Source organism: Caenorhabditis elegans, chromosome III, assembly GCF_000002985.6.
Source record: "Caenorhabditis elegans chromosome III".
Lineage (NCBI taxonomy): Eukaryota > Metazoa > Nematoda > Chromadorea > Rhabditida > Rhabditidae > Caenorhabditis > Caenorhabditis elegans.
Window position 1 is genome coordinate 2936040 of NC_003281.10, and position 10954 is coordinate 2946993.

The 10954-nt window shown below is 40.3% G+C and overlaps 2 protein-coding genes and 1 long non-coding RNA gene across 3 annotated transcripts; 1 reads left to right on the top strand and 2 right to left on the bottom strand.

Annotated features, from left to right (window-relative positions):
* Positions 1-69: 69 nt before the first annotated feature.
* linc-42 lies at positions 70-963 on the top strand. Its single transcript, NR_101797.1, has 2 exons — positions 70-190; positions 737-963. It is a non-coding gene; the product is annotated as a long non-coding RNA linc-42 (long non-coding RNA).
* Positions 964-1000: 37 nt separating this feature from the next.
* On the bottom strand, positions 1001-8056 carry R10F2.6 (Tyrosine-protein phosphatase domain-containing protein). The gene is made up of 12 exons (NM_065241.4): positions 7933-8056; positions 7435-7641; positions 6727-7107; positions 6203-6436; positions 5601-5767; positions 4728-5316; positions 4246-4424; positions 3974-4181; positions 2743-3144; positions 2541-2700; positions 2159-2495; positions 1001-1648 (listed from the first exon to the last, which is right to left on the bottom strand). The coding sequence occupies exons 1-12, from the start codon at positions 7967-7969 to the stop codon at positions 1064-1066; spliced, it is 3486 nt and encodes a 1161-aa protein (NP_497642.2). The 5' UTR covers positions 7970-8056; the 3' UTR covers positions 1001-1063.
* A 597-nt stretch (positions 8057-8653) lies between these two features.
* On the bottom strand, positions 8654-10162 carry H05C05.4 (DUF2650 domain-containing protein). The gene is made up of 3 exons (NM_001267931.3): positions 9998-10162; positions 8969-9055; positions 8654-8898 (listed from the first exon to the last, which is right to left on the bottom strand). Exons 1-3 carry the CDS (start codon positions 10120-10122, stop codon positions 8787-8789), a joined length of 324 nt encoding a protein of 107 aa, NP_001254860.1. The 5' UTR covers positions 10123-10162; the 3' UTR covers positions 8654-8786.
* Positions 10163-10954: the final 792 nt, after the last annotated feature.

Below are 10954 nucleotides of genomic sequence, written 5' to 3' on the forward strand. Positions count from 1 at the left end.
AGCTGTTGCCAAAAGCAGGCGTCTAGCCTATCTGCGTTTACATATTCCTATCTCTCATCCCATATCTCATAAATGTTCTGTTGAAAATATTTTCATTCATTTGTCTTTTGAGGGTTGCTGTGTGCAGCCCGAATTATTATTTTCTCAAATTTATTGATTTTTCTGAATATTTTAAAAATTCAAAAATTGGGTAAGTGTTTAGACTTTAAAAATGTTCGGTATAGAAAAGGAGAAAGCCTAGAATAAACTTGGAAGGTTGTACATCTTAGAAAAAATTAAAATTGGGAAAAAATTTGAACTTCCCGCCAGAATATTTTCTAATAAAATTTGAATATACCAGCAGAAATATATTATTTTTTGAGAATTTTTAAATTTTCGCCGAAATTTTCTCTGATAACATTTGAATTTTCAGCCAAAAATATTGTTTTCAAAAAAATTTGAATTTCCCGTTAAACTTGATATCCAAAAATTTTTACTGAAAAGATTCAAATATCCCGCTAAAACTTTTCTGAGAAAATTCAAATTTTCTGCCAAAAATTTTTTCTGAAAAAAAATTGAATTTCCCGCGACATATTCTCAGAAAATTTGAGCTTCCCGCTAAAATGTTTCTAAGAAAATTCAAATTTTCCGCCAAACTTTTCTTCCGGAAAGGTTAGAACTTCCTGCGAAAGGCTCACATATCACATAGATTTTTTTTTCAAAAATGATTTTTAAAAATCCATTTTAAAATTTTCAGGCGGGAAACAAAGTTCCTCATGCACGATCACGATTCCAATGATGTTGTGAAAACCTCGTGATGCCTAAGATTACCAAAAACATTGTAGAAGCTGGGAATGCTCGTATCGTTGCCGGAGCATCCCAGAGCACATCTCGGAACAGAAATGTGAATGGCCAAACATTGCAAATTTCTTATTTAATACCAATTGTATTATTTCTTCCTTACAATAAACTTTCTGAATTTCTGAACCGTTGCTCCTCGTTCAAATTAGCATTTTTCCCATATTTCAAAGCTCTCTTTATTCAAATCCAGAAAAAAAAATCAATACAATAAGTCATCAAAATCCTAGTATGTCGTCTCCTTAGCCAGCATACCCTTCTGTTCCTCCTTCGTATACCAACACTTCCAGTTCTGGGGAATCTCAATCTTCTCCGTGAACACTTTCTTCATCTCACTCGGCTTCACCCAACGATACGCTCCACTAATTTGATATCCACTGATCATTGGCTCCATTTCAAGCGCCGAGTAAAGCTCATGTTCAGGCAAAAAGTCCTCGCGCTTCACGTATTGTCTTTTTGGACGTTTCGGATCCCTTGGCTTATCACCTAGACGCAACGGCTTGCGACGAATGGGCTTTCCGTCAAAGTACGGACTTCTCTCATCCCTCTCCTCACTTGCAGTCATCGCTTGATGAAGCCTGTCGGTTTTTCGAAGCTCCCGCATCTCGTGTCGATCACCATCCCGCTGCTTCTGAACATGTTCCACCATATACTCCATTCGGATGAACCGCTCCATCTCATATTCAAAGTACGTGGCCCAGTGACGGGCTTCGAGTTGTAGGTAGTCTTTCTGCTGAGCAATAACAACGTCTTGGTAGGCTTCGAGACGTTCAGGCATACGGACACGTAGCTCGCGGAGGGGCTTGAACCACTGAAAATTTGGCAAGTTTTTTTTTAAGTAAGTTGGAGTTCCCAATCTGGGGTGTCACAGTAATTTATAATGGGATAACTAACTAAAATATGAATCGACAACACAATTTGCTCACTTTTAAAGGTTTTTGTTAAATTTAAAAAAATAATCTAAGCCAGAACCTAATCTTGAGCCTAAGCCTGAGGCTACACCTAAACCTAAGCCTAAGCCTAAACCTAAGCCAAAGATTAAGTCTAGGCCTAGGCCTTAGCCTGAGCCTAAGCCTGAGCGTAAGCCTGAGCTGGAGCCTAAGCCGAAGCATAAGCCTGAGCCTAAGCCTAAGCCTAAGCCTAAACCTCAGCCTAAGCCTAAGCCTAAGCCTAAATCTATGTCCAAGCCTGAACATAAGCCTAAGCCAGAGCCTATACCTAAGCCTAAGCCTATCTAAGCTAAAGTCAAAGCCTAAGCCTAAACCTACATCTCAGCCCAAGCCTAAGCCTAAGCCTAAGCTTGAGTCTAAAATAAACTCACTCTGAACAATAACTCATAATGAACCATCCTCCAAAAGTAGACCTGATTGCAGCAAGTGATCGATTGACGCTTTGAAGCTCTTCCCGACTGACACATGGAATGGATGCTAAGATCATCATCCAGACGAGCCATCACCGCAGCCATCAGTGACAGAATCAGTGTCATCGCTCGTCCACTGCCGTGCTTGCTCATCACCACCACCGGATGATGCAGAGATTCTCGATTCATTCTCTCGCAAATTCTAACGTACGGCTGCCAATTTTCGGGGAGACAATCTTGATCCCATTCGAGCATATGCAGGATCTTCATCTGTTTTGTCTCGATTACCTGGTGATTGCTGGAATATATTGATTAGAAGTGTGGCCATTGGCAGGCAACTCACTGGACTAAGGTGACCTTGACAAGTCTCTGAATCCCTGCCGCCTTGTACTTCTTTTTGACGTCGGTGCACTCGACGATGTACTCTCTGTATGCATTTCGGCGGAATCTCGCTTTTTCTCCTTTGACCAGTGGGAACCACACTTCCGAAGCTTGAAGTCCTTCTGAACAGAAGCTTAACAATCGGAACATCTCAGAAAACTCACTTTCAAGGAACTGATTAAGCATCACCACGTACTTGACATCATTCTCGAACAACCAATGCCACAAGATTCCAACCGTCACATTGTACATCGGCGACGAGGCGCAAATCAACTTGTTCTTGTACTTGTGTGCCACCTTCTCAAACACCTCTTGCCACGGAAACACGTGACACGCGTCATAAAAGTCACAGTCGTCCGGCTGATCCGAGCTCATTCGGACTCGGGCCCAGTCGTGTGTGTAGCGTGGCGAGGAGCAACGATAAAGGTGCTCCCAGCGGTCCTGACAGCACGATTGAATGTAGTTGTCGATTTTGTCGACGGACTCGAACGCGATTTGAGTGATGGCCATCTCTTCGGATGGGTGGTTGCAGTATGACTCCTCAACGTACTTTCTAGCGTTGTCCACTGAAAATTTTTGGTTTTTTTTAGAAATCAAAGGAGTGTGTGGGTTCACTTCAAACGTCTATATCTCGGCGGAGATTCGAGAAATCAAAAAGTTGACAACTGACAAAATATAGCTCGTAATATTTTCAATATTTTATTATTTGACAATTTTTTAATAACTCTTTTCTGAACTGAGCTACAAAGAAGAATATGACACCTAGACACGGTCCCACCACTTCGTTGCTTCTTTAAACTTTAGACGTCTATATCTCAGCGGAGACTCGAGTAATCAAAAAGTTGTTAACTGTCCAAATGTAGCTCGTAAAATTTTCAATAGTTTCTCAGTTGACAACTTTTCAATATGTCTTCTGTCAACAGAGATATATTAGTTTAAAACAAAAAAGTGCGTGGGAGTGTGTTTAAACCCTTATATCTTTGTAGAGATTTGGGCAATCCAAAAATTGGCTCACATTTTAAAATGTCACGTGGTGTTAGGTTGTCCCATTACGGTTTGATCTACGAAAAATGCGGGATTTTTTTTTCTCAAAAAAAAAGTGACGTCAGCATGCGAAATCAGATGAGAAGTCAGAGTCTAATTTCCCGCAATTCTCGTAGATCTACGTAGCCCCGTGCACGGCCACAGCCGGGGTCGATTTACGGCGCGTAGCATGTCGCGTCGCGGCTCGGTTTTCAGTAGAGCACACATTTTCCCACACGTTGTCCAACAGGCGAGTGCCGATGGAGCGCGAAAAACATGAGGGAGGCCAGAAGCCCATTAAATTTTCAGTATTTCTCTTATCCGCGCAATTTTTAGAGCTCTTCTCTGAGCTATAGTCGTTTGAAAACTTACATGGTTTTCTGGATTCCTTCTCCTGATCCACCAACTTCTGATCCAGATTCTGCAATGCCATTTGAATACGGCACATCTCGACACGATTGACACGTTTCATAAGTATTTCATCCACGTTGTGCTCCATGTTTTTATCCCATATCTCCTTTGCAGCCAAGTCGGCCTTGATCTTCATTTTCTTTTCCGCTTCTTCGGATTTATCAGTCTGCTAAAAATGGTAAAAATATCAAGAAAAAAAAGCACTAAATTGAAAAAGATTCTCGAATGCTCACGTCCTCATGTTTCTGATGCTCTCGTCTTGCCATTCGATCAAATTGATCCTCATCTCGATATCCTGCCAAATTGAGTCGATTCTTCAGAGCCCACTTGTACTGGTTCTTCTTCCAAACTTCATGTCGGTTCAGGAATCCCACAGGCTCTGCGAGTTCTTGGTCGCCTTTCCATTCGGATTCTGAAATTTTAATCGGAGATGTTACAGGGGGGAATTAGCGGCCGAGCTTCGGCCCAGGGGTGTGCGGAAAATCTCGGCAAACTCGACAAATTTTCCGCAAATCGCACGTGCGGTTTGATCTACGAAAAATGCGGGAATATTTTTCCAGAAAATTGTGACGTCAGCACGCTCTCAACCATGCGAAATCAGATGAGATGTCTGCGTCTCTTCCCCCCGCATTTTTCAAAGATCAAAGCGAAATGGGACTTTCTGAATCCACGTGAAATCGCTGCTTCAGGAAGAACTACCGCGGGTGATTCTTACCAGACATCGTGACGTCACTTCTCGTCTCGTCCATCCAATCTGTCACATCCGACTGACTCGACAAACTCTGTGAGTTGATGCTTCTTAAATCATCCGACCCGTCGTGAAGATACGGTGGCTTGACGTCACGAAATGGTACCCACATGAGATTCGCCTCCTCTTGACGTGGCAGATCTTTGAGTTTATTGGCTTCGTCAGCCGGTGGAACATCCCAGATTCGACCCAAGTCGTCAATTTTTGTCTCTCCACGTGGACGTTTGGCTGGAATTGGCACCCAGCGAGCCGGTCGAGCTTCAAGGGCAAGGTTTTTGGGTGGACGAGGTGGAGCAGAAGGAGGATCCTTCTCCTTGCTCTTTTTTGTATCCTTTCCGGCTACAAATCGTGGCTCTTCCAGAGAAGTTTCCGATGCACCATAATCTGATTTTTCTTTCAGAACATAACTTCTCCAATAACCAGAATTTTGAATTCTCTGGAAATGTTTCTTTGCAGCTTGTGGTCCTGGAAGAGTCGGCAGTGATGGAACAAGGATCTGACTGGGGAATCCGGTCACAATTTCAGGATCATCTAGGTTCCAGGTGGCGAGATTTTTCTGAAAATAGTTTCAATTTGTAGCGCTTAAAATTTCCTACATTTTGTTAGTTAACAATTTTTCGATAGCTTGCCCCTCCGCAAAGATACACGCGCTTGAAGTTGGAGGCAGTGAAACAGTGTGGGAGGGGGAGAGACGCAGACAGCGCGCACACTGCGTCTCCCTCCCCTCCAAACTCTCTCGTTCTCTATCTTTGCAGGGGTGTATCTCTGCGAGGAAGAGAGCTATCAAAAAACTGTCAACTAGCGAATTGTAGGAAATTTTAAGGGCTATCACTAACTTACCATGAATTTATTGCCTTCGTTGAGAGAAAACGTGGTATCAGTGAAACAGCTTCCGTCCTCCTCGCTCTCGAACTCATTCGCAAAATGTTTGCTCAAATTGAATGGCCTCCCTGTGGCGGTCTTCTCAACAATGGGCCAACGACGTTTGACACGATGACGGGGGTCATCTGAAAAAAAACTTCATATCTTAGTTCGGCGCTGAGATATTGGAAAAGTTTCAAAGAGTAAAATATAGCTCGTGCAATTGCCTACATTTTGTTAGTTGATAACTTTTTGAAAACGCTAATGCCTGCAGAGTTATACTAAATTATATAAATGAATTAAACGAAGAAAATGAAAAGCCCTTGAAATTCTATCCAAATCGGTAGTTGGAAATTTTTCAATGGCTTCAATCCTCGCGGAGATATACGCGTTTGAAGTTAGAGGACGTGAGACAGCGTGGGAGGAGGGGAGGCGCAGAGCGCACGCACGCGCACAATCTCTCATTCTCCCACACTCTCTCTTCCTTCTAACTTTGAGCGCTCGTATCTCTGCGGGGAATAGAGTTATCAAAAAGCTGTCAACTAACGAAATATCGGAAATTTCATCAAAAATTCACAAACCTTCGCGGATCTTGTACACCTCTCCAACATTGGCCAATAAAGTCTCCGAAGAGATCGAGTAGACAGAGCAATCAGTTTCAATTTCCGAGTATTTGAAGTTCGGTGCTTGTTCTGCGTCGAATAAGGGACCCTCCTTGTAACAACGTGATCCAACTTTGGCCTTTGGACTGGGAGCAGTGGGAATGTCGGAGAAGCTCACAAGGGGCGGAGCTTGGAGCAACGGGAGCTGGGCTTCTGGAAAATACTCAATTATTTGGATTATTTCATAAAAACGTCAAAATCTTGGCGGGGAATTCATGTATCAAAAAATTTTCAACTAACAAAATGTAGCTCTTGAAATTCTCTATATTTGCTCAGTTAACAGAGTTTTGATACCTCTTCTCCCCGAGCAGATATATAGCCATTTTGAAGTGAGAGAGGGGAGACGCAGACGAGCGCGCTTCCTGCGTCTCCCCCACCCTAAGCTATTAAACTTTGAGAGCTGATAACTACGCGGCAAACGGGCAGAATATCTAAAATTGTACCTTCATCCTCATCGTTTTCGTAGAAAATGCCACTCTGCCGGCGTTCCAAGTCATCAAAAACCATTTGAATCTCCTGCTCGTCGAGCTCCTCCTCGTCAGGTGACTCATCGTCAGTTTCCAGAAGAACTCTAAGATGCTCCGGGATGTGCCTGACAAAGATACCTGGCTCATTTCCAAGTTTCTTCGACAGAGCTTTGACCCGTCTAGCAATTATCAAACACTCCTCGAATTGAATGGTGCTTGGCATCGCGTGGAGCAGCTCCTCATCCCATCTTGGATGGATTCCGAACTCGGATTTGAGATTTTGAATGTCCTCGTTGATTTTTTTGAAATTTGCGTCTTCAGAAACCTCGAAAGTTGCTTCATTCTTGGAAATAGCCGCTGAAAATTGAAAAATCCTTGCAACTAAAAGAGATATCAAAAAATTATCAACTAGTGAAATATTCTACGTTAAATTCTGCACATTATCTTGGTTGAAAATTTTTTTCTAGCTCTCCTCCCCGCGGAGATATCCTCACTTGAAGTGAGAAGAGCGAGAGAGTGTGGGAGGGGGAGAGACGCAGTGTGTACGCGCCGCCTGCGTCTCTCCTCCTCCCACGCTCTCTCCTTCGCTCAGCTTCAAAGACGTATATCTCCGCTGAGAATGGAGCTATAATTCCAACTAACAAAATGTTGCAAATTTTAAGGCCTACAATTCTGCAGTCTCACCTAAGTGTTTTTCTCCCCCAGTCGATTGCTTTTTGACTTTCAATCTAATCCATTTTCCAGAATTTATCGATTTTTCCACTTCTTCATCAGATGACGCCACAAGGTTATCCGATTTTTCTCGTTTTTTCCGCAATTTTTTGGTTTTTACAGGAGATTTGTGAGCGATCATTTTTCCAGCTTCTGCTCTTTCAGCAACATTTTGGTGTGCTGAAAGATTAATATTCTCAAAGAAAAATCTTCAAAATTGCTGAAATTCCAAATAGAGCGCGCTTGCAACACCACAAATTCAAATTTTTGCCTTATTTTCTGGCGAAAATCGATAAATATCATGTAATTGTCGCTGGAGCGCCCTTGCACACAGTTACTTTTTTAATGATTTCGGCTGTTTTTATTGAGTTGCAAGAAAAATCGATAAAAGTCAATAATCGATTTTTTACCTGAACCCTAAAAATTGTTGAATTCTCAATAGAGCGCACTTCCCTTTCGCTGAAAACTCACAATTTTCCACGTCACCAAGCTGGAATATGGGATTCATTTCGTTTTTGAAAATTTGATATGATGATAAACGAAATTGATATGAGGAATAAATCAAAAATCGATTTTTTTTAACTTTTGGAAAGCAATTTTTTCAAAATAGAAAAAAATAAATTTCACGTTTTTATTCAATTTTTAAGATGACAAAAACAATTATTTTAAAATTTTTCCGTACAAAAATCAATAAACCCATTAATTATCTATAGAGCGCGCTTGCGACACTGCAGAATTTTGAATTTTGCAAGATTTTCTACAAGTTTTCTCGTTATAATCAATAATCAGATATGATATCAGACTAATTTTCACTCAGAAATTCAAAAAAACACCACAAGATTCCTGAAATTGTCGTTAGAGCGCGTTTGCTCCCAAAATATTTTTCTGTCAGTTTTCGATAGAACTTGCTGATTTTTGGCTGTTCTTAACAAGTTTTACAAAAAAGATCAATATTTGAATCGATTTTTACTCGAAAATTACGAGACGACCCTCAACATTGATGAATTCTCAATAGAGCGCACTTTCCTTTCGCCGCAAACTCACAATTTTCCACGTCACCAAGCTGGAATATGGGATCCATTTCGTTTTTGAAAATTTTGATATGATAATAAACGATATTGATATGAGGAATAAATCAAAAATCTATTTTTTTTAACTTTTGGAAAGCAATTTTTTTTCAAAATAAAAAAAAATAAATTTCACGTTTTTATTCAATTTTTAAGATGACAAAAAAAATCATTTTTACAATTTTCCGTATAAAAATCAATAAAGCAATAAATCAATAAATCACATCAATAAATACATAAACATAGAAGATTTCCAGCTTAAACTCGTCCATTTTGCACATTTTTCGACGAATTTGGAGCCATTAGCAGTTTTCCGGCAATGAATAGGCTGCTCACAATTATAAAAAGCCCGATGATCCCGAAAATTACGCTGAAAATCGATTTTTAGACGTCGTGGTGGCCGAGGTGAAAACTAGGCCATCAAGGGGAAAAATGCTTACATAGCCCATGTTTCGAAATGGAAACAGCATTGGAATGGATTGTCGTCACAACAGGAGTAGTAATGGACGAAGGAATCCGTTGGACAGCTGGAAAAAAAACAAGAAAATTCTTAAAAATTTTGAATTCCGCGCGCAATTTTTCGGGAAAAAACTTGAAATTCTCAATGGAGCGCACTTGCACGTGGTGGCAGAGTTCTCAACTCGTCTCACATGCTGACGTCACATTTTTAGGCGAAAACTTCCCGCATTTTTTGTAGATCAAACCTTAATGGGACAGCCTGGCACTTGTGTAGCAGAAAAAATTGAAGTTTTCAGTGGTAATAACTGTTTTAACTAATTATTACTTGGACAATCAACTAATCACTCGATTTCTCGTTAAATTTCTCATTAGAGCGAGTTTGCAACACACATTTCGAAAAAATTGAACTTTTCGAATGAAAATTGCTCGTTTTTGACTAATTTCACTTCACAAATTCGAAAAATGAACGATTTTGAGTCGAAAACTATAAGAAAAGCGTCAAAACTTCAAAATTATCATTAGAGCGCGCTTGCAACGCAGATTCGTTTGAAAATTTTAAATTTCAGAGGTATATTGGCTGATTTTTGCTACTTTAACAGAAATTCAGCATGAAAAATAGGAGTTAAATCGACTTTTAAAGGAAAAATCAATAAATTTGACTGTGAATTTCGAAATTTGGGTTTGTTGCAGGCGCGCTCTAATGAGAATTCGATTAATTTGTATTTTTTAATCGATAGAAAATCGATAAAAATCGAGGTGTCAGAATGTCCCATTTTGGTTTGATCTTCGAAAATGCGGGAGAAGAGAAGGAGACTTTTCAACTGATTTCGCACGGTTAAAAGTGTGCTGACGTCACATTTTCCTCAGGGAAAAAATCCCGCATTTTTTGTAGATCAAACCGCATGTGTGTCTAAAAATATTTAAATTTTGTAGGTTTTACGCTGCAACTGCGCCCTATTGAGAATCCGATTTTTTTGAATTTAGGATGAAAAAACGACAAAAAAACTAACTCCTCGCCAACCGCCATGCCGGGCATCATCATCATCGGATTCATAAACGGACATGACCATACAGAAGGTGTTGAAAGTACACTAACTGGGACGAAAACTAATAAAATCACGGGAATTTTGGACATTTTTCTGGTATAGGAAATACAGAATTGCGCGAATCAGTGCGCGAATCAAAATATTTTTTCGACAAAAGTAAAATCGAGGGCGGGGAAGGATTTGGATGATGACACACACACAGACCGGCAAAGTATTACGCCATTTTTACAAAAAAAAACAGCGAAAAGTGGGGGGCAGTTTCAGTTGATCGACTCTCGCGTCGAAAAATATCCAGTTCAGTTATTTCTGGGTCTCCACACGATTCCACACTTTTTCCTTGACGGGGCGATTATTGTGGTTATATGGCGATTGGATGCGGAAATTACCGGCGTCGGGATTTGTTTGGAAAGTGAAAATTGGAGAAAAAAAGCAGTAAAATTGGGGAATTTTTGATTTTTCAGGCTGTAATTCTTTTTTTCCTGGATTTTTCAAAATTTATATTGAGAAAAATATTTTAAAATCTGCTTTTTCTGTAAAATTTCACTTAAATCTCCAAAAATCTATATTTTTGCACTACCGTATCCCAAAGGCGCGTGCTCTACTCTTTGTGATAGGTCTCGCCACGATATCCATTGTTGGGTCGTAAACTCGGCGAAGAACCTGGAAATTAATTGGAATTTGAAAAAAAAATTTGGAAAAAATTCTGAAACTTGTTTTATCAGATTTTCAATTACTTAAATCTGAAAACTTCCCTCAAAAAGTACGGAAATACTATTTTAAATACCGTAACCCAAAGGCGCATGCATTGATCCCTCAATCGGGTCTCGCCACGACTTTGTCTACCGTACTATTTTTAGCGGATTTTTTTTCACTTTATTTTCACCGGTTTTTCGCGATTTTTCACTCATTTTCCATCGATTT